Source organism: Polypterus senegalus, chromosome 8 (assembly GCF_016835505.1).
Source record: "Polypterus senegalus isolate Bchr_013 chromosome 8, ASM1683550v1, whole genome shotgun sequence".
Lineage (NCBI taxonomy): Eukaryota > Metazoa > Chordata > Cladistia > Polypteriformes > Polypteridae > Polypterus > Polypterus senegalus.
The window spans coordinates 34,632,761-34,654,422 of NC_053161.1; the positions used below are offsets into that span (position 1 = coordinate 34,632,761).

General features: G+C 36.0%; 1 protein-coding gene across 3 annotated transcripts in view; it reads right to left on the reverse strand.

The window, feature by feature from the left end:
• Positions 1–21,662, reverse strand: part of dock4b (dedicator of cytokinesis 4b) — a 432,150-nt gene that overhangs the window by 66,008 nt on the left and 344,480 nt on the right. For all 3 annotated transcript variants that reach the window (XM_039760946.1, XM_039760945.1, XM_039760944.1), the window contains 6 exons: positions 19,432–19,492; positions 17,992–18,085; positions 13,300–13,448; positions 9,589–9,675; positions 9,128–9,232; positions 7,616–7,757 (listed from right to left, as the gene is read on the reverse strand). In XM_039760946.1, coding sequence (XP_039616880.1) covers positions 7,616–7,757; positions 9,128–9,232; positions 9,589–9,675; positions 13,300–13,448; positions 17,992–18,085; positions 19,432–19,492 — 638 coding nt within the window. The remainder of the gene's footprint in view (positions 1–7,615; positions 7,758–9,127; positions 9,233–9,588; positions 9,676–13,299; positions 13,449–17,991; positions 18,086–19,431; positions 19,493–21,662) is intronic.

Here is a 21,662-nt window from a genome sequence, read left to right on the forward strand (position 1 = left end):
GCATTGTATGCCATAAACAAATACAGACAGTCACATGTATTTGTGTCTAGCATGCCATACTAGGATAGAAGAAAACTAAATGTCTCGTAGCAATACAATGCCAGACAGAGGACAGGGAATGGCAGAGATTAGATCTTCTCTTGTGCCTGACAACACTTTCTCCCTTAGTATCAATATATAATGAGAAGAAGCACACTGATCTTTGTGGAATACGAGAACTGACAGTTTAGCTAGACAACTGAAATGACATAAAATGAATACATAAATAAAAAAAAAAAAAGTTTAAAAATATTAAGGTGACTGCACACTTTCCTATTGACTATACAGTATACAGGGTGAAACTAGATATCCATTATAAGCAGCTTATAGACTGTGAATAGCTGGTTTACAATGAACACATAAGGTAAAGTGTGACAGCACTTCAACATCATTTCACAATAGACAATGACCAGTGTAGATTAGTATGGACTTGCCCTTAATGACTGAAAGCCAAGGTTAGAATCTCTGTTTCATTTTCTACATTAACTTGTTTCACTTAAAACTGTACAAAAAGACAAGTAATGCCAAACACAGTTAACTTTGTTTGCCCCAAACTTGAACTATGTTTGCTACTTACTCTACTAAGTAGCATATTTTCCCATTTGTCAATAACATCTTTTCTTCTTTTGATTTAATTCACCATAAATCTTTAAGATTTTTTTTAAATAAATATGTATACACAATATTCCATGACCCAGTGCTAAAAAATTGGAAATAAGTAGATAATATAACAAATAATTTTACACACCAAATTATTAACAAATGAGAGTTAATAAGAAAATATGACATATTTGATTGTTGAAACACAATATTTAATTTCTGTGATTTTACCAGTGTAGGGAAAATATAATAACAATAAAAAACATATAGTAAAACAGGCTAATATGGACAGTGTATGAGCCGAATTTCTGCTTCGAATGCTGTAAAATACATAGGAGATTATAGTGCTTCATTTATGTGAGTTTCACTTGGATTGCTGCAAGTTTAAGCACATTGTTATATTTTTCTGGATGAGGCAGAAATACATTTTATTATTGTTATAAAAAATATGACATGTATGATATTTGCTTATATAAAATTCATTGTGTTTACAACTGTTTTTATTATCCATCTAGCAAGACTTGTGTGAAATAAACTTTACTACAGCCATTACATAGACATGGCATTGTACTAGTCAGGAGTACAGCACAAGCTGCATAGATTTTTTTAATTACTATATACAACATCTGTGTAATGTTTTAATGTTTTGTTACAATGACTGTTCATTTAAACTGTTAATTATTTATCTTGATGTGTTCTCTGTAAGACAATATTAAACTTTACTACAGTTTATGTTCCTTTAATTAATTATTTATCACAGTGGGGCAAAGCCCATCCATTCAAATTGAGAAAGATGTAGTTTAGATTTATTAATAGCAGAGAATGAGGGTGTGCAGAACACTTTCGTACGACTATACCAATGTAACAAATTATTGCTTGAATATCTCTGGCAAGTTAATTTATTGGATTAAATGCCCTTTTATTATAAATCAACATTCCTCCATTTTAGAATGATAACACTGATGTCACTTTACCTCAGCGTACTTTGCTAGTGCCAATATCAGTTGCAATATTATCCATCAGGATGATAATAATGTAAAAAAACATTCATATATAAATACACATATAACACTCTAAAGCCTACCTAATCCAGTTAAGAGTCACCTGAGGCCAGAGCTAACCTAGTAACACCTGATGCTAGGTAGGAAATAATGTCAGGCAGGGTACCAGTATGTCACAGAGCACACAGATGCACACACCTACACCCATTTACACAAGTGCTAACTAGAATTAGTAAATCAAACAAATACGTATGAATTTTGCAAGAATCTGCAAACTCTACACAGACAAGGAACACATGTAGGATGCAGGATCTGGGATTATCAGGATAAGCCTCTTTAAGAAATGCTGAATTTAGTGACTACTATACTGAAAAGTATGTTTCTGCTTTCACCTCAAACACTGGAAAATGTAAAGACAACGAAATATGTAAAGGGCAGGCCAATGTACAGTAGAACAGACTGGTATCAGCCACTTTACTATACTTTGGCCCACAAGACTTTGTTAAAAAACAAATGGCCAGACACTCTGAATATATCAGTTTTCTCTCTGCAGAGCACCCAATGAATGAAGGTTGTGGGTCTTATCTGGTAAAATGATCAATCGCAGACAAAGTGTCACCCAGAAATGTCTCTGTGATGCACCATTTAAAGCTTGCTCAGCAAACAAAGGGCCATAACTCAACGATGGACAACACTGATGGGCAAAACAATGTTCCAACTGTCACCCAAAAAGGTTGGACTTATGTGCACTCAAGAGACCAATGGCAAAACGTGTGCCCCTTCCTTTAAATAACATTGCCAGCACGAGACCTGCACTCTCTCTATACACTCACTACTCTCAACCTTGCTGTAACTTCTGCTCTCTATGGCACGGAACCCACCGCCTTGGGTATAACCGCAATAAAGTGATCACTTTTACCTTGAAAGGCAATATGGTACTGGACTGGAAGACTTGTCTATATTGGAGTTAGGGTTCCATTCGTCCAAGCCTTGCTAAGGAATAGTAAATGCACGAGCAAGAGAGGGACTGTATGTAAAAGCAACATATTCAGCTTGCTAAAGACAGGAGGTTGACTGATCATGACTCTGGAGCAGACCTAAAATTTCTAGCAACCAAAGACAGTGCTTGTAAAGACCTTGAACAAAAGACTGCAGTACTGTCTGCATCTTGTAGGCACATCAAGTGAAAAAGAAGAGCTCCTGAATAAAGAAATAGTGTGCTGAAGTTCTTTTCATGCGTACTGGAGAAACCCAACCAGGAAATGAACAAAGCATTGCGTACTCTAAACCAAACATATAGCTATTTTGGTTCTAAGAGCTATTTACTGTAATACAGTAGTTAAGATAAACTCAGCTAATGTATTATGGTATTGATATCACTGTAGCTGAAAAGTAATAATCTTTGTGAAGGATAAGTTTTTCGCTGTTATACATTTCTCTTCCTAAATCCAGTAGCAAGTTCAGTGCAGCATCTCACACACATACAAACTCTGTATGTGGTGAGAAATAGGAAAAGAGTGAAAACTAGCTGTGAGCAAATCAATGCTACTTTTACGGGGCAGGCACTAGAAATGTAATAACTAGCTAAAGAACTTATCTTGATCACATACATTGAAAGATAATCTGAAAAAAAAATAATTACACAATGTCTCTGACTGTTGAAAGAAAATGAATGTAAATACATGAAGAACATGTAAACAGAAGGCACTTCAGCCAGGAGCCAAACTGCCAAGAATTTGTGTGTGCATGTCACAACACTGCAATGCTTCTTTCTGACCCACTGGAATCATAACAGGTCTACAGTTACAGTGTGGACAGAAGTTAAAGAAAAATTCCCAGGAAAAGTAACATACATGACGAATGTAACAGATATTGATCACTCCAATATTCTATAATGTCTGACATTTATAAAATTATAAATAACCAAAACAAAATTCTTAAATTTTATTTGAGTATCGTTAATGTACATTCCTGACAGAAACGCCCAATAGTTTTTTGTATAAATGTAATGCAAATGTATCAAAATAAGGACCAGCTTAATCTATTCATTCATTCATTAGACAGTATTAGAAAACATCCAAAATGCTGAAATTTATATAAATCACTAATCGAAGCAAATAAAATGTACACAATAATCTTTTACAGATATTCAGCACTAGTAATATTTATGAGTCTTATCTACTCTTCACCGTGTATGATACATCAAAGAGAAGTACAAAATACAGACAATGAAAAAGTAAACATGAAAGGAATATTATCAATGCTATGAACAAGAGTCACTTAGAGAAGTATGGAAAAACATTAAATAAAATAACAAAACATACCACTTTGAGATGAAAAATGAAATAAGTATTGGTGTTATTTTCATTACAGAGACTTTCAATACTCAAGGGCTCATTTCACCAATTTGTCATAAGTCATCCCTTGAATCTAAATCATTTTAAAGTGGCTTCCATTCTGCACATTTTACAGGTGAAACATTATAAGTACATTTAACAAACCCATTTTATTTGTAAAAATAGTATCTCTAATGATCCCTTTGTGCGAATAATATATTATACAGACCAACCAACAAAACAAAAAAATGGACAAATGTAACATTAGAACTAAGTTAAAAGAAGTGCTTTGTTTATTTCTAAAATGAAACAATGGTACAGATTGCAAAGATAGAAAAGACAGAGAAAATGACTGAGTCTATTAAAATATTGGTGGAACATTAACTTCAATTACATTACAAAACAGGATGCTGATAAAATGTATCCAAATAAGTAATACTGTCATATTCTTTTATTAGACGTTAAACAAAATGATAACACTTTTGATACCAGTCAAAATATGCCTTTTTTAAAAAAAAAAACTAAATAATACTTTATACTGCTTGCTGGCCGTGTATCTGGTCAACACTCCCAAACCGCCAGATGGAGCCATCCCTGCAACATGGAAGGGCCCCGAATTCCAGCAGGGCATCATGGAACTTGGAGTCTTTCATCACAGCCTTGCTGGATACCATGGGGGCCACTGGAGGACGCTGCAGGGAGGCCCAGGGACATATACTTTCCTTATAGCCCGGAATTAATTCAGAAATGATATACTTCTGGGCTGAAGAAAACAGGAGTTTTGATCTGACCCAGAAGTGCTAAGAATCACATGGACTGGGGTGGGATCAGAGGCATTTCCGGGTCAAGGACTTTAATGGGACTCTGGGAAATCCCAGCAGAGAGCCGAGTTGGGAGGAAGGGTGACTGAGCTGCTGGGAGTGGAGGTTTATTGTTATTCTGGATTATTGATATATTATTAGAGTATTGTGGAGTAGTGGTGCTTTGCGCACATTATTATTATAATAAATAATAATTCTGGACATTTACCTGGTGTCTGATGAATGGTCTGAGGGTTCAAGGGGTCAAGAGCGCCCCTATCTGTCACAACTGCAAAATATTTCTCAGAACAATGGCTAATTAGTTTTAAGAAACAGCATTTATTGATACTGTGCCTTATATCTTCAGCTGGGTATTTTTATATGAATTATTCTCTCAAAACAAACCATCCTGCATTATACAGTCCTTCTTTCTATATGCCTTCTGATTACTTATTTATTGTTATCAGCGTAGGACAAGAAACAGGACCATGAGATAACATGAGATAGAAGCAGAGTACAGGTACTTGAGTACATTTTCAGAAAATCATACACAATCTGAAGTAATTTGGCTACTGAATTGTTCTCACACATTATGAACAAATAGCAAGTCTGGTCAAGTCAGGAAACATTTTACGTAGCTTCGGCCAATTTGGGTTTTTCATTTTATTTTTAAAAGCATTAGTGCTCTATTTGGCAATTTTCTAGAAGATCAATGCATTGCAATAAATGAACACTTTTGCATGTGCATAACTGTACACTTTGCTCAAGGGTGGATGCACATTAGATTATGCAGTACAAACATCTTTTCTAATTTGGCCACATTAATGGCTAAAAGCAAATGCATTATAAATATTGGTTGCTTTTTTCTAAATACCCTGATTGGTGTGATGGACTATAACATTTTTAAATTTCTACTAAATGGTTAGGGTAGTACCTTGGTCATACCTCAACAATGGAAAAAGTGTCAGTTTTCCATTCAGCATGGAAGTGTACATCTCTGAACCTATTGCTGAGTTATAAGTCATTCAAAACAATCTTGTGTTCTTAACAAGCACTGGCAAAGATTTAAAATTAATGTACCAAAATGTTTTAAATGGGTTTGTCTTGTTATGGATCACACCATGTGGTTAAACCAATCAGTGCTTTCTAGGATCTGACCTTCTGTGGACAAATACGGAAAGCATGGTGGAAAAAACATATGAATCAGACACAATGAATGTTCAAAGAAATGTTAAGCATACTCAAAACAGGACTGCATTTGCACATGCGTGGGAGCTTGCACATCAAATTCTTCAAGAAATAATGAGACTAATTTGCTTTGAAATGTATGGCTAGTGCTAATGTTGCAGGGCTTTTCATGATTTAACTGCAGCTGCTTTAGATCGCTTCAAATGCAGAATTTCTATGTACATTGTAAGAAAGGAGCTATATTGTGCCTGACCCAGCACAGACTGGACATGGGAGGCACGTATAAAATAAAAGACTTTTTATGTTTCTTCAGCTGCAGGGCACGTCTTCCCCGTAATCTCTTCAGCCACAACACAGTCCGAAGCACAAACTACACCACAGAACACTCCTCTTTCTTTAACCACCACACCTCTACAGCTTTGTCCTCCTTCTACCTGACTCTGGACGTTGAGTGGTGGTTGCTGGCTCCTTTTATGGCCCACCCGGAAGTGCTCCAGGTGCTTGATCACCTGTTTCTGGTTGGACTCCCGGGTGGGGCTGTAGAGGTGTCCATGTTGGCTCAGGGACCCATGCCACGCCCCCTGGTGGCCACCCCAGACCCCAACAGGGCTGTGGAGAACTCCATCTCCCATGAAGCCCTGCATGAGACTAAGGTACCACTCTAACCCAGGGGGGGGGCCATTAAGTGTCCAGGGGGAGGTACTGCACCTTCCAGGGCTGCTCCCCCTGAATACATATTGAAGGGGCGCCACAACATCTAAACTAAAACTTTATGCCTTGAGACTCCTATTTTTTGACTGTACACTGTACTGCATTTGAAAATGTTTATCTTATATAGAGAAGAAATTCTTTGTAATAGCTGTGTATTTTTGTAGTCCTCAAGTATGAATGTAGTTAAGAAGCCTCAAATCAAAAAAGTAATGTTTTCATTGAAAGAGCCCCTTAAATAAGTATGAACTGGGCCTATAACAGGCAAGTGGTACACATTACGTAAAGTCCGCTCTTTGAAAACTAACTGTACACTCGTCTGTATTTGGTAGTACTTTACTTCCATCCTAGAGAAGGTGTTACTGAGTACTATTTCCAAAAATCTTCTCTTGTGTAATGGACACCAAGAGGTTACTAAAATAAATGCAGTTAATTGAGTTATTGACAATTATTTATATAAAAAAGACTGATGATAGGAAAGAAAATGAAAAAAATGTATTTATTCTCATCAGTACTTCTTACTCAATATGCCAAAAGTAAGCACCTGCCTACAACTAAAAGAATTAAATAGCCTACTCAATTATAAAATTCTCATATTCTCCTTCTCCCTACTACTAATCTAGGAAGCATTCAGTCGGATGACCTCAAAAGCTCAGGAAGATCATGTGACAAGAAGGGGAATTCATCCTTTGGAAGTGGAATACATTTATCTTAATTACTCAACAGTTCTCAAGTAACATACAGAAAACCAACATTTAAACAAGTTTATAATTTTCTGGCTCTATAACACACTATATAAATTTAAAAATAAGTTTTATATATATATATATTATATATATATATATATATATATATATATATATATATATATATATATATATATATATATATAATTTTATATAAAGCCTTCTAATTTTTCCGAGCTCTGCTAGACAAAGGATACACTGAGCTTCAGCCTGAAAGATGGTCTCATCAGGCTGGTTGACATGTTGCATGGCGATGGCATGTGGAAACTCATTTAACATTCTCTGCTGGAAGGCTTCTAGTCTTTCATAGTCATGTCCCCGGCAGACAAATTCCTTGTTCTGAACAGAATGAAAAAAGAACAGAGTTTAAGAGATGGTCTCATCCATGTAATCTGTCACTTGCACATTATTAAGTACAGAGGCTGCCTAAGAGGTGCCTAATGTGACAGTTGCCACCTAGCTACTAAACAAGAAAAAATGGACTTTTTAATATGCTATATTAGAATTGTCTTCATGCAGTGCATTGTACTGTGATTGAAGGTTCTGGGTTAGCCCTTCAAAGTTAAGCATAAATGCTAAGAAGGCCAAAAAGGCAAAAATGGAGGGAAATTAGCACAATGACACAGTACAGAGGACACATCAAGTAAACTGATTTGTGTTTTCAATTTATTACAATGAAGTTTTGCATTTTAATACATTCAGCCCGCTGCACGTTGGTTGGAATTTCACTCAACTCTATACATGTGAAAATAGTACCACTACTGCTATAACAAGGGTACTGTATAAATCAAAAAGAAAAATAACAATAAAAAATAACCTTTCTGCACCTTCCTCTACATGTGCTTCTCCAATATGGCCTCTCTTCTGCCAGTGTTGCCCTTACCCGAACTGAACCTCTGACTAAGTCTGGAATCACTTCCAAAATCATGGCTGAGTGTATAAAGTGACAGCAGAACCAAAAAAAATATGCCATCCAAAAACCCCTGATGGTACCACACTCACGATGCTTCTGTAGCCCTCAAATAGAAAGGTTTCAAATGCAGCTTCCAAATGACCTCCTTAAAAACAACAACATGTGTTCCCTCTCGTTCCAGACAAAGGTGATGCATAACCTCCTGCAAGATGTCCCACTTCTGAGTTGGGGCTAAGTGCTGCCCTCTATAGGACTGGAGGTATCATGACATTCCTTCAAAGCTCCACAGCCTCTCTCAGTCTCTGTAAGGTGATAGTTAGATACAGCTGCATTTCACACTCATAGAAAACACTACATATGCCCTAATGCCCTTACCTTTTAACCTTCCCAATCATATATTAGATTACTTTACACCTCTCTACAAGTGCCTTTCTTCCTGCTCTGGAATTTTGACATGTATGACTACTACAAGTGTATGTTCTCCACTTTATAATAAAACCATGGCAGGCCCTCTCCTTATCCAGTTTATTTTTTTCATTCCTAGCCACCCTGTGACCAAAGGCCAACTCATCATGCTAGCAATTACAGATTTATGATGCTTTCTCAATGAACTTCTGATTTCTGTCAGTTAATTAAATGTTACAACTATGAAAATTTTAAAATAGCAATTATTAATTGATGGTCATAATCTTCTTTACAGCTGAAAGGTCATATACAGTATGGAAAGATGAAAACCTACAAAATATTAACACAACACAAGCCTCTGCAAAGTCTTATCATTTTAAATTTCAGATACCCGCAAGAAGAAAGGAAATTTTTTCCCATAAAATCCAACTCTGAAAAACTCGGGCTCCAGACGCTGTTGATCCATTATTTTGTCATACAGTGAAGCTTCCATCATCTAACGAAAATGAAACATAAAAATGAAAAAAAACTAATTAAACATATTAGTAATGTAATATATATGTATGTATGTATATATATATATATATATATATATATATATATATATACATATATATATATTATACACACATACACATATAACACTATGTAGCAGTTGCAAAGTTGCCAATTAAATTAGATCAAATTTCCATTCTTTTACAAAGATGCTTCTTTATATGATACTCTATATTTTACAACCTCAATACAACGAAAATATTCAAATGTAAGCTATTCTTTTTAAATTAATAAAATTCTAAATCAAATTGCTTTTCTCACACTGCCCTTTGTATTTGTAATTTAAAACTGCATTACCCTCATTTTGCTAAGATTTCTGTAGTCATAATACGTCTCGTATTGATCAGCCAACTCTCTGCAAAGGATTATTCCATTTTCCCAACACTGTGAAATCAAAACAGAGAGATACATACATTTAACTATAAGAGATATGGATATTTTCATGAATTAATTACATAATTCATGTATCCTGAGACACTTCTGCTTTGTTAGAACAAAACAAAAAAAAAAAAAATCATTATTTTTGATATTGAGATACTTAAGCCTGCAATGTTTCTCATTTCTGATAAGTTCTGTTTATTACAATAGCTTTTATTTAATCAAGGCAAAAAAGCAAAAACAGTAACACTTTATAATAACTTTAATTAATAAAGCATTAACAAGCATTATGTGATGTTTAACAGATCATGCGTTCATGTATACCGTAGATCCCGTTATATAAGCCGAGAATTTCATCCTGGATGTTTGGGGGTCGGTTTATACAATGAGTATCGTTTCAGATTCAAGATTTCCAGCACAATGCCGGTTTTGCCGATGAATACGGAAGTAAATAATTACGAAACCACAGAGCCATCTTTCAGATGAAGAAGTAACTTTGCATGCCGGTACTTTAAATTAAATAAAGAATTTATTCAAAAAAGTGTTTTAGTTGTTGATTTTATTAATAAAATTTATAATAAATTAATCGGGAAGTTTAAAATAAAAATTTTTGTTTTGATTAACGATCAACATCTTGCGTTACGACTCGGATGCGGTCACGTGTATCCGCTTGCGCGATTGTAAACAAACAACCGAGAGCGTTAGTAGCGTCAGTCGGAGCCCAGATACATGTGTTTGTGGATGTAATTTCGGTCATTGCAGTGATTTACCTATATATATAATTCATTAAGACCATGCAAGCAAGACACATAATTGCTAAGGAAGGAAGGAAGAGAAGGTAAAGAAAGCGATCACAATCGAAACGAAGATGGAAATTGTGCGGAAATATTAGAGTGCTGTTCGTGTGACCGATCTCGCTAATATGTACAGCATGTCGAAATCCACCATCTCGACAATTTTACAAAGAAAAGATTTGCATAAGGAGGCTCCTTCTAAACAATAACCACCTTCCATTTCATTCTCCTCCTCCTGCCTTCCTGCATCCCAAAGATGTCAAATTAAATGGTGAGTACAGTATGAAATTGTTGTTTCTAGAATAGAATGCCTTTTATTGTCACTATACACATCTACAATGAGATTAAAAGCAGCTCCTTCAGTGCAGAAAAAAAGTTCTGTATAGGGCTTGTATGGTTGTTTTTTTAGCCTTAGCATAATGTCGGATCTGCTGCCCCGCTTCTGCTTTCTTTCCCTCTTCCATCTGTGTCGTCTCCTAGACCCGACAACAATCCATGGAGAGCCCGCTGGTCTCGCTATGTTGTCTGGGATGTTGTGCGTGTGATGAAAAACACTCGAAACAGATGTCTGGCTCTGGACACTGATGTCTATAAGGTTCTGACAAGTGTAGCGGATGTTCGCCAAATCGATCGTGCACAAACAAGGAAAAAAAAAGTACAAAAACAACAAAACAGTGCACTGAAAAGGAGAGCCCTGAGCTGCTGCGACCATGCGTGCCGCCATGCTCCTAGCTTAATCTAGCCTACTTCTGGTAGGCTAGGCACTTTTTATAACGTTTTGGTTAGCACATTAGAAAAATTATTGGTGTTTTGGTAAATTATGCACATTATACAACCCTTTTTTATTATGAAAAGGTTAAGTAAGTGTTGCAGTGGGAGGTTCGGAACGCATTATGGGTTAGCCTTCGCGAACGAATTTAGTTCGTAAGTCAAGGGTCCACTGTATTGCGTATTTAAGTTAAATCAAATTTATAACGAGTCTCCGAAAATCCACCCGCTGATGTACCATATTTGCGTATATAGTTTCAACAAAAAGGTTTCATTTTACCAAACTTCTCCGCAATCACTTCCTGGTTTCCATCAAAAATGCCGGCAGTCTCAAATTCTCGCCGATAAACATGATAAATATACCTGAAAAGACACTTTTAAGAAAATTTAGAAAATTTTGCTTAGAGAAGGGGGTCGGCTTAAATACCAGTCATCGGCAAATACATGTACTGTAGTAGGTAGAGTAGGGGGGGTCAGCTAATATACCGAGTCGGCTTGTATTCCGGGATCTACGGTATTCAAATAATTATAAATGTCATTAAATGATAATTTATACATTAGCTAATATATTATGTATTATAATGGAGCATTTTGCAGACTATTTCTTGACATTTCAAGACAATACAAATAAGGATTAAATACACCAATTTCTTTGTTCTAATTGTCTAGGAATTAGCTTGTTCATTCTTAAACCAACATATTCTGTACATTTTTTGATAAACGTTTCTTTTACCTAGTTTCACCAAAGTATTAGTAATTTTTAGACTAGTAAAATTTGATCTAACATCGGCTGAAATATACTAATTATTAAGTAATAATAATTTGCATATCCTATTTGTGTACGCATGTGTTTGTGTATCAGTATAAATGTTAAATATTTTTAGGAAAAATAAAAAACTGAAAGATTTTTTTAATTGTATTTGCTGCTACTTGCATTTTTGATAAATTGAAAAAATATTTAATACTGAGGCAAAGCTGTAAAATAAAATTGCGAAAAAATAATTTGTTAATACCACAATAGTATCAAGTTTAATCATAAATCTGTTATTAAGGCAATAAACATGACGTTTTGATTCAAACTGAGTTGTTCATGCCATTAATTTCTATTACAAGGATAAAACTAAACTATTCAACAAACTACTCTTTACATCAGATTGGTTTCTTTAGTAGGGTGCTGACCTGGTCAAGTTGAACCCCAGTACCCATTAATGTATCAATTATCCATTTACACACCTTTATAATGCATGAATAGTTGCAACAAACCTCAACAACTAATGAATAAATGGTTTATAAACATGTGCAACCTGTATAATGCATTAAGAATTTCAACTTAGATTGAGTAATGCAAAACCATTTACAACTAATGAATACATTATTTAAAAACAAGTGTGAAAGCCAACAAAAATTCTTGTAGTGCTAAAAGAAGACCACAACATGAAATAACCAGTTTTACAGACTGTACAACTCATGAACAACAGCATATAATAAATAAAACATAAACAACTAATATTTAAAGATATTTGTCGCTAATCAGCTAGACATTAGTGAATGCAGTCTCAACCTTAATAATGTGCTAAGAAATGGTAAAAAATGCCTTACTAGCCATTTGTTAAATAATTTATAAATGTTTAAAAGTACATTACCTAATGTATGAATTATCATTTAATGACATGTATAACTATTTCAATGAACATGAACTGATGATCTGTTAAACACTGCATAATGATTGTTAATGATTTATTAATAAAAGTTATTATAAAGTGTTACCAGGAAAACTGTTTGACCTTCAACATTAGTAGTTTTTGCTCAGCAAATTATATGAAATGGTTGGCAGAGAATTCTACATTTCAGCAGTCTGCAATTGTGCAGCCTTAAGACCAAACTCAAGCATCACTCCTGTATTTTAAGCTAATGTACTGCACAATGAATGGTTTAGTGTTGACTTTAAACCATTTTCCAAGAGAGAAATATACAGACTGTTTGCTGTTCCTACCTGTTACACTTTGCCTCACTATATACAGATGCAAATATTTAATTTGCTCCTTAATGGGAATAAAAGATGACTCACCTTCCCTCTGTCGAAATTCTGAATAATTGTGAGATGCAAATACTCCTTACGCTGCCACTCTGTTTGCATTGGGTAATTCAAAAATTCTCTTAGTGGCCTTTCAGACCACTCCAAAAGTTCATCATACAGTAAGAGAGTATATGCAGCCTCTGAAAACAATTAGCACACTCAATAAGAAATCAAAGTCCAGAAGCCTCAGTTCATATTAACAACATTATTTCAGATAACTTCAAACTAGAATGTAGTACTTGACAAGGATGCTCCTTATCACCTTTGCTCTTTGTAATTGCCATTGAACCGTTGGCTGTATACTTTTAAAATGCATAAGAGACAAAGAGGATTTTCTGAGAAGGACTTGAACAGAAAATATCACTATATATAAGTAATATACTACTGTATACTGTATATCAGACCCACAAAATTCTGTGCCTGCAGTCCTAACAGCATTAGCAGATTTCCAAAACACATCAACTACCTTCATCACACTAAAAATCCAATCACCCTTCATTCTCTTAGAATATGGAACCAATGTAGGAAGCATGTGCAAAACAAAGACGCTGATAAAGAGCTGGGAAAGGAATTTAATGTGGCCCAGGATTATGACTTTTATCGTCGACTTCAGGGATTCTAGTGTTCATCCCAAATTTAACTACTGCACTCTGAAGCACCATTATATCATCAGAATGCACATACACAGGAGTACACTGTGCATTGTTAATATCCTATGACTAAATTGTTGCTGGAACACATTTTAATTCCCCTCTTACCACAGCCTGAAATGTGGGTAGAGAAAACTAATTTCTATAGACAGAAATATAGACACTTGGGTTTTTAAACCTACAGTATTGATGTTTTGTTCATCTATAATACTGTTGCTGCTACTGGTCAACACAATATTAAAAAATTATTTTCCAATTGTATTTCATTAGGGCTACCATAGTCAACATAGTTAACTTAAAAAAAGAATAATATATCTATTATTAAGTGAATTCAAAGAATGTGCTACTATGATAAGAATACAAACAATTTAGAGCAATAAGTGAGCTCTGAAGCATTATAAAGTTAGCATATGAACTACTTAAGATTTAACAAATATAACCTTTCAGGTGTTTGTTTCCCTGATCATATAAAGCTTTATATTTTTTTGCATTTTTTTTGTCAAAGTATAGCTAGATTTTCTCAAATATTCCTTACTTCAAAATATCTCCCAGAATGGTAAAATATAGGCATGCAAAGCCAAGGATGAACAAAGTGTTACAGAGAAATGCACACTGGGACCATACAGAAATAAAGAAGCTGTCTTAACATAAATGGGAAAATGACAACTGTGGGTGGAAATGTTCAGCTATCAGTAAAGATCTCAATAACACCATCCTTAAAAAATAAAACAATTTCTGTTATGCTCAGCAAGATACGTGCATACAGTGCATCCTGAAAGTATTCACAGCGCATCACTTTTTCCACATTTTTTATGTTACAGCCTTATTCCAAAATGGATTAAATACATTTTTTTCCTAAGAATTCTACACACAACACCCCATAATGAAACATGAAAAAAGTTTACTTGAGGTTTTTGCAAATTTATTAAAAATAAAACTGAGAAATCACATGTACATAAGTATTCACAGCCTTTGCTCAATACTTTGTCGATGCACCTTTGGCAGCAATTACAGCCTCAAGTCTTTTTGAATATGATGCCACAAGCTTGGCACACCTATCCTTGGCCAGTTTCGCCCATTCCTCTTTGCAGCACCTCTCAAGCTCCATCAGGTTGGATGGGAAGCATCGGTGCACAGTCATTTTAAGATCTCTCCAGAGATGTTCAATCAGATTCAAGTCTGGGCCACTCAAGGACATTCACATAGTTGTCCTGAAGCCACTCCTTTGATATCTTGGCTGCGTGCTTAGGGTCATTGTCCTGCTGAAAGATGAACCGTTGCCCCAGTCTGAGGTCAAGAGCGCTCTGGAGCAGGTTTTCATCCAGGATGTCTCTGTACATTGCTGCAGTCATCTTTCCCTTTATCCTGACTAGTCTCCCAGATCCTGCCACTGAAAAACATCCCCACAGCATGATGCTGCCACCACCATGCTCCACTGTAAGGATGGTATTGGCCTGGTGATGAGCGGTGCCTGGTTTCCTCCAAACATGATGCCTGCCATTCACACCAAAGAGTTAAATGTTTGTCTCATCAGACCAGAGAATTTTGTTTCTCATGGTGTGAGAGTGCTTCAGGTGCCTTTTGGCAAACTCCAGGTGGGCTGCCAGGTGCCTTTTACTAAGGAGTGGCTTCCTTCTGGCCACTCTACCATACAGGCCTGATTGGTGGATTGCTGCAGAGATGGTTGTCCTTCTGGAAGGTTCTCCTCTCTCCACAGAGGACCTCTGGAGCTCTGACACAGTGACCATCGGGTTCTTGGTCACCTCCCTGACTAAGGCCCTTCTCCCTTGATCACTCAGTTTAGATGGCCGGCCAGCTCTAGGAAGAGTCCTGGTGGTTTCGAACTTCTTCCACTTATGGATGATGAATGCCACTCTGCTCATTGGGACCTTCAAAGCAGCAGAGATTTTTCTGTAACCTTCCCCAGATTTGTGCCTCAAGGCAATCCTGTCTCGGAGGTCTACAGACAATTCCTTTGACTTCATGCTTGGTTTGTGCTCTGACATGAACTGTCAACTGTGGGACCTTATATAGACAGGTGTGTGCCTTTCCAAATCATGTCCAATCAACTGAATTTACCACAGGTGGACTCCAATTAAGCTGCAGAAACATTTCAAGGATGATCAGGGAAACAGGATGCACCCGAGCTCAATTTTGAGCTTCATGGCAAAGGCTATGAATACTTACAGTATGTACATGTGCTTTCTCAGTTTTTTTATTTTTTATGAATTTGTAAAAATCTCAAGTAAACTTTTTTCATGTTGTCATTATTGGGTGTTGTGTGTAGAATTCTGAGGAAAAAAATGAATTTAATCCATTTTGGAATAAGGCTGTAACATAACAAAATGTGGAAAAAGTGATGCGAAGTGAATACTTTCAGGATGCACTTTATAAATTTAAAGAAATTGAGACATCAAATTAAACAGCATAAGAACTATAGATATATGAATAACAAACACACAAACTGACAAAAACTAATAAACAAAAGTCTATCAAACTCAACAGTGCAGGGGTATTTAAAACTGAATCAGCTAAATGGAATAAATATCCTTGAATCTACAAACACTGCACTATGGCAGGAGACAGTTCTCAGAATCATAATTCATAGTAAACATCGTCTTTTAAGGCTGTGGCACTCATGTTTCTTAATTGTAAGCCTTACACTACATAGAATATTTATATATAGTGTGTGTATATATATATATATATATATATATATATATATACACACACACACACACACACACACACGTATATGTAAGTGAGTACAGTGCCATCTACTGGTGACTGTTTATCTACTAACTTGCTGTGGTAATGAAAGCTTTTTTTTTTGCATTACTGTCACAAACAGGTCAAACATAAATAAATGATAAAATCTCTTCAGCTTTTATTAGTCACAACATTTTTTGCCCTTTCTATAGCTCTACTGATTTTTGTAATGATAAACATGGCTTTTGGATGGATGAAAATGTGTACAGTTCAATATATTACAATCATATTAGGCCCAACTTGACAAAAACCAAGCTATCTGGAGAAACTGTCACAGGCAGATGCACCTCTTCTGAATGATGACATCATAGCCAGGTAACTGGCAAAATCTGATTAAGTTTTATGGTTTCTTCTACATGGCCATTTCTCCCTAGGTCTATACAGATGGATTTATCAATGTCAATATTAAAAATCTCATTAGACTAGTTTTCCCTGTGTTTATTTGTTTATTAAGTTTGTCTACCACACAAGCTTCAACTGTTGTAACAGTCTATTGCTATTTAATCAGTGAATATTTACTTTTGTAGTTTTTTTCAGGTTTTCATTTTAAAGTCATTACATTTTAAATGACATTGAAATGACCAGTGATCCTATAAACTGTTTTATGTGCTTTGTGATGTGCACTCTGTGAAAATATGTAGTCTTGTGAGTTCCTGCAGACTGATTAACATGACTGCAGAAGGCCACTTAATAAAGATGATTGCACATTAAGTTCTACTCATTCTTTGCTATATTTTAGGACTTCTCAGTGGACAGTTTGAGAATACATAAACAATCTTGTTCATCACGTTAAACCTTTTGAACTCAGAAAAGCTTCAGGTATTCAGTTTTAAACAGTTTAACAAATCTGGCTTTAGGAGAACCAATGATAAGACAACTCATCTGTATAGTTGTTTATCATTTTAAGTTGGACAGATGGCAAAAATAAGCAAGGCCGTGGACTAACACAGATTTTGAAAAAGTGTATACATGTTGTTTTTTTTGGAGCTTATTTGCAACTATATGAAATGTTTAATTTGGAGTTACTCACTTGGTGCTCAGGGCTTGTTCTGCTTATGGGTAATTGGAATGATATGATAGACCATAACATAACATCCTCAAAAAATGGTTACACATTTTTCCACCAAAGGAAAAAAAAAAATCAAAAAACAAAGCCAAACACTAACATTGTTCAAAGAAATTGTTTTGTAAGAAATGATGCCTTTCACATTTTTTGTTGTGGAAAGATACATGATTAATGCACAGATAAAATAAAAAAAATTACCTGTGTAGTTTTGTGCTTTTAAATGCAGATCATACAGTTTATGTATATAACGTATATACATTTCTTCCTTGTTGAGCTCTGTTTTGTAGAAATTCTGCAAACATAATGTTAGTCGGTCAACACTAATAAACCAAATGAATAGATTTTTTTAAAATCTGAAATAATAAAGGAATTTATGAAACATAACTATCTAATAATGAAATTTAATTCTATACAAACTATAACCAACTGCTAAATCAGTGGTATAATGTACCTTTTTGCTAAGATGTTTTCCTAATTGGAAGCCACTAAGGTTAAATAAATAATGCTTTGTAAAGACCTCATGTATTTCAATCTAAGGACACACCAGCTGACATTTGTTTACCTAAGACATAATAAAAAAAAAGTAATGCAGCCTCAAAATCTCAAAGATATTTCCTTGGCCTTTTAAAATTAAGGAGATCATTTTAGTCTTTCTATCTACCCTCCATGAAGGAAAAAATGCAGTTGAATTAATAGAAACGAAATTATATAGTAGATTGCTTGCAAAGGAAAAAAACACTCTCAGATTTTCAAGATCTATCATAGTGTGATATAAAATAATACGTAATATAAAAAGGCAGCCTGTTAAACACTTGACAACAACCATCAATAAATTTAGATTTTTTCTTGAAGCATTCTACTTCATTTTAACTTTAAATGCCCTTCTTTTTTAAAATCAACTACAAGAAAGTTATTTTCACCTTTTAATGCATCTAAGCTTTATAAAAAAAACTGAAGAAGAGTGTGGCAGGTTTATTAAAGAGATGGCCACCTGCATGCCTGGTACCTAAAGCTCCCTTTATAAATTCAGTCCTAGCAATATTATAACCTCAAAGAGCTATGCAGAAAACCATTGCATCCAGTAGGTGGTGCACTTGCACTAGAACTGGTCTTGTTTGTATTTTCTGCTTCTTATATGAAGCCTCAGTTGTGACACAAAGATATATCTTTTTTTAATTTGTTAGTATTAATCATGAAAGACTAAATTAAAATACACATTAAGTTTCTGTTTTCCTGCCACTTGTTTGTGTTTGGATACACACACAGAGATTATGGTCCAGTACATAGCTTAAATCACAGAAATATTCTCTCTGTTCTCTTTTAGGCCCAAGTATGAGAATCTATGTGACATATGGATTGTAACCAAAAAATTCATTTTATTGCTTGTAAGACTAAGACAGTAACCAGCATATTCAGTCAAAAAAACCCACTTCAATATTACGTAAGCCCCTAATTCCACTTTTTATTTATTTAGTGTAATAGAAATTAAAAAAAATATTGCTAATAATTATATTATGAAAATGAACGTACCAAATAATAACAGACAAACATTTCTCTACTTTAAATAATCATAAATGTTTATAAGTGAACTGAACTATATAAAAACGAGAAGTAAAGATGGAAACCATTTATACTCACCAGGAGGCTAACTGTGCATCCAATCTTTTTCCCATCAACCTCTCCAACTTTCATGCAGTCTCTAATGATTACAAAAGTCCACAGGAATTCATTTATCTTTGCATTAACATCAAAGCAGACTATTTTCTGTTTCATTTTAATTGAGCTTTACTAGCATAAAAGCCTGAGATAGCTCTAAAACTCTACGTACTCTGCTCAGCCACAGGCCCTTTAGAGCAATGGCAAAAAATGCAGCCAGCTAATTTTAAGAAGTCCTCATCTTTTCTAAATGGCCTTATTTATCCTATGAACTAATCATAAATCCCCATGGTATCTTTGCTGAGAGCCCACCTAAAGAATTGTTAACTGGAAGGTTGATGGTATGGCAATTCCCTAAGAATGCCACATAGTAGCATGCAATCCCCACCTATGGCAAATAAGCTTTGCTGAATGTAAATGAAGACAAGCACCTCAAGCTGCTTTGCCACCCTTCAAATGCAGCTTACAGCTTAGGGGGTCTAAATGCCTCCCAGGTCACCAGAAGATACTGTCATTATTTGCCCAGCAGAGTTTGTAAACCCACCCTTGACCTCACAGGAGTCTTCTGTGATTGCCTTAAAGTGTTAGAAAACACAGAGTATGGCATTAGGACATAAGTTGAGGCATGAGACAAGGCATCACGCTTTGAGAAATGCATGTGGACAACCCTGGCCCAACAGGGAAACTAGAACATGTTTTGTATGTGTGTTTAGCATAGCTATTTTGATATTTTGCATTCTCCATTTGAAATTGTCATCCTTGATATCTCACTATTATAAAAAAAAACTCATGGGTGGGAGACGAGACGTGATCTTCTCAGAAGACACTTTGACATCACGCGAGACAGTGAGAGAAAAGAATAGCTGCTGTACAGACTTTTAAATGATCAACGCGCATCACGACAAGCAGAACACGCAGCTCACCAGCAGCAGCAGCAGTAGCAAGCCAGCAAATGATCCGACTGCATCTCCTTAGCGTGCGTTCAGCCCCCACACCTTTACAACGCGAGAGGCAGTGACACGAAGTGGCAAAAGGACAGCTGGTATACATGCTTTTAAATAATCGACGTGCAGTGCAACAAGCAGAACACGCAGCTTGCCAGCAGCTCCTTAGTGTGCGTTCAGCCCCCTCCCACCCTTCACAACGTAAGCAGCGTTATACGTCCCACAAAAAAGAGATTTAACCATGCCCGGGGCCGGAAATAAAGGACAAAGAGTAGATGACAAAGTAGAACGTCGTAAAGAATTCAAAAATGTTGGCGCAGTACATATGCACAGCAGGTTAGAGATAATGGAAGTACGAAAATTTCAAAGTCTCAAAAAAAGGATAAGAAAGATTGCATTAGTCCAAACAAATGGAAATTATTACTCGGTGCTGGATATCTATACAGATATGGAATGGGTAATGTGTTAAGAATGAAGGAATGCCACATCGCTGAATTCAAAGACATCCCGAAAAGTGAAAAATGGTGCGGCAGGCTAGTCCATTCTACTGAAATTTTAAACTCCAAATCATACTCAGTAGTTTGTACAGCCCCCACGTGTTTGTATGTATGCCTGACAACATTGGGGTATGCTCCTGATGAGACAACAGATTTCCTCCCAAATTTTGACCAGGGCATCACTGAGCTCCTGGACAGTCTGAGGTGCAACCTGGCAGCGTCAGATGGACCGAAACATAATGTCTCAGAGGTGTTCTATTGGATTTAGGTCAGACGAGCATGGGGGCCAATCAATGGTATCAATTCCTTCATTCTCCAGGAACTGCCTGCATACTCTTACCACATGAGGTCGGGCATTGTTGTGCACCAGGAGGAACCCAGTATCCACTGCACCAGCATAGGGTCTGACAATGGGTCCAAGGATTTCATCCTGATACTAATGGCAATTAAGGTGCCGTTGTCTAGCCTGTAGAGATCTGTGCGTCCCTCCATGGATATGCTTCCCCAGACCATCACTGACCCACCACCAAACCAGTCATGCTTAACGATGTTACACATTCTCCATGGCTTTTCCAAACCCTTTCTTGTCTGTCACATGTGCTCAGGGTGTACCTGCTCTCATCTGTGAAAAAGCACAGGGAGCCAGTGGTGGTAGACCTGCCAATTCTGGTATTCTATGGCAAATGCCAATTGAGCTCCATGGTGCCGGGCAGTGAGCACAGGGCCTACTAGAGGATGTTGGACCTTCAGGCCACCCTCATTGAAATATGTT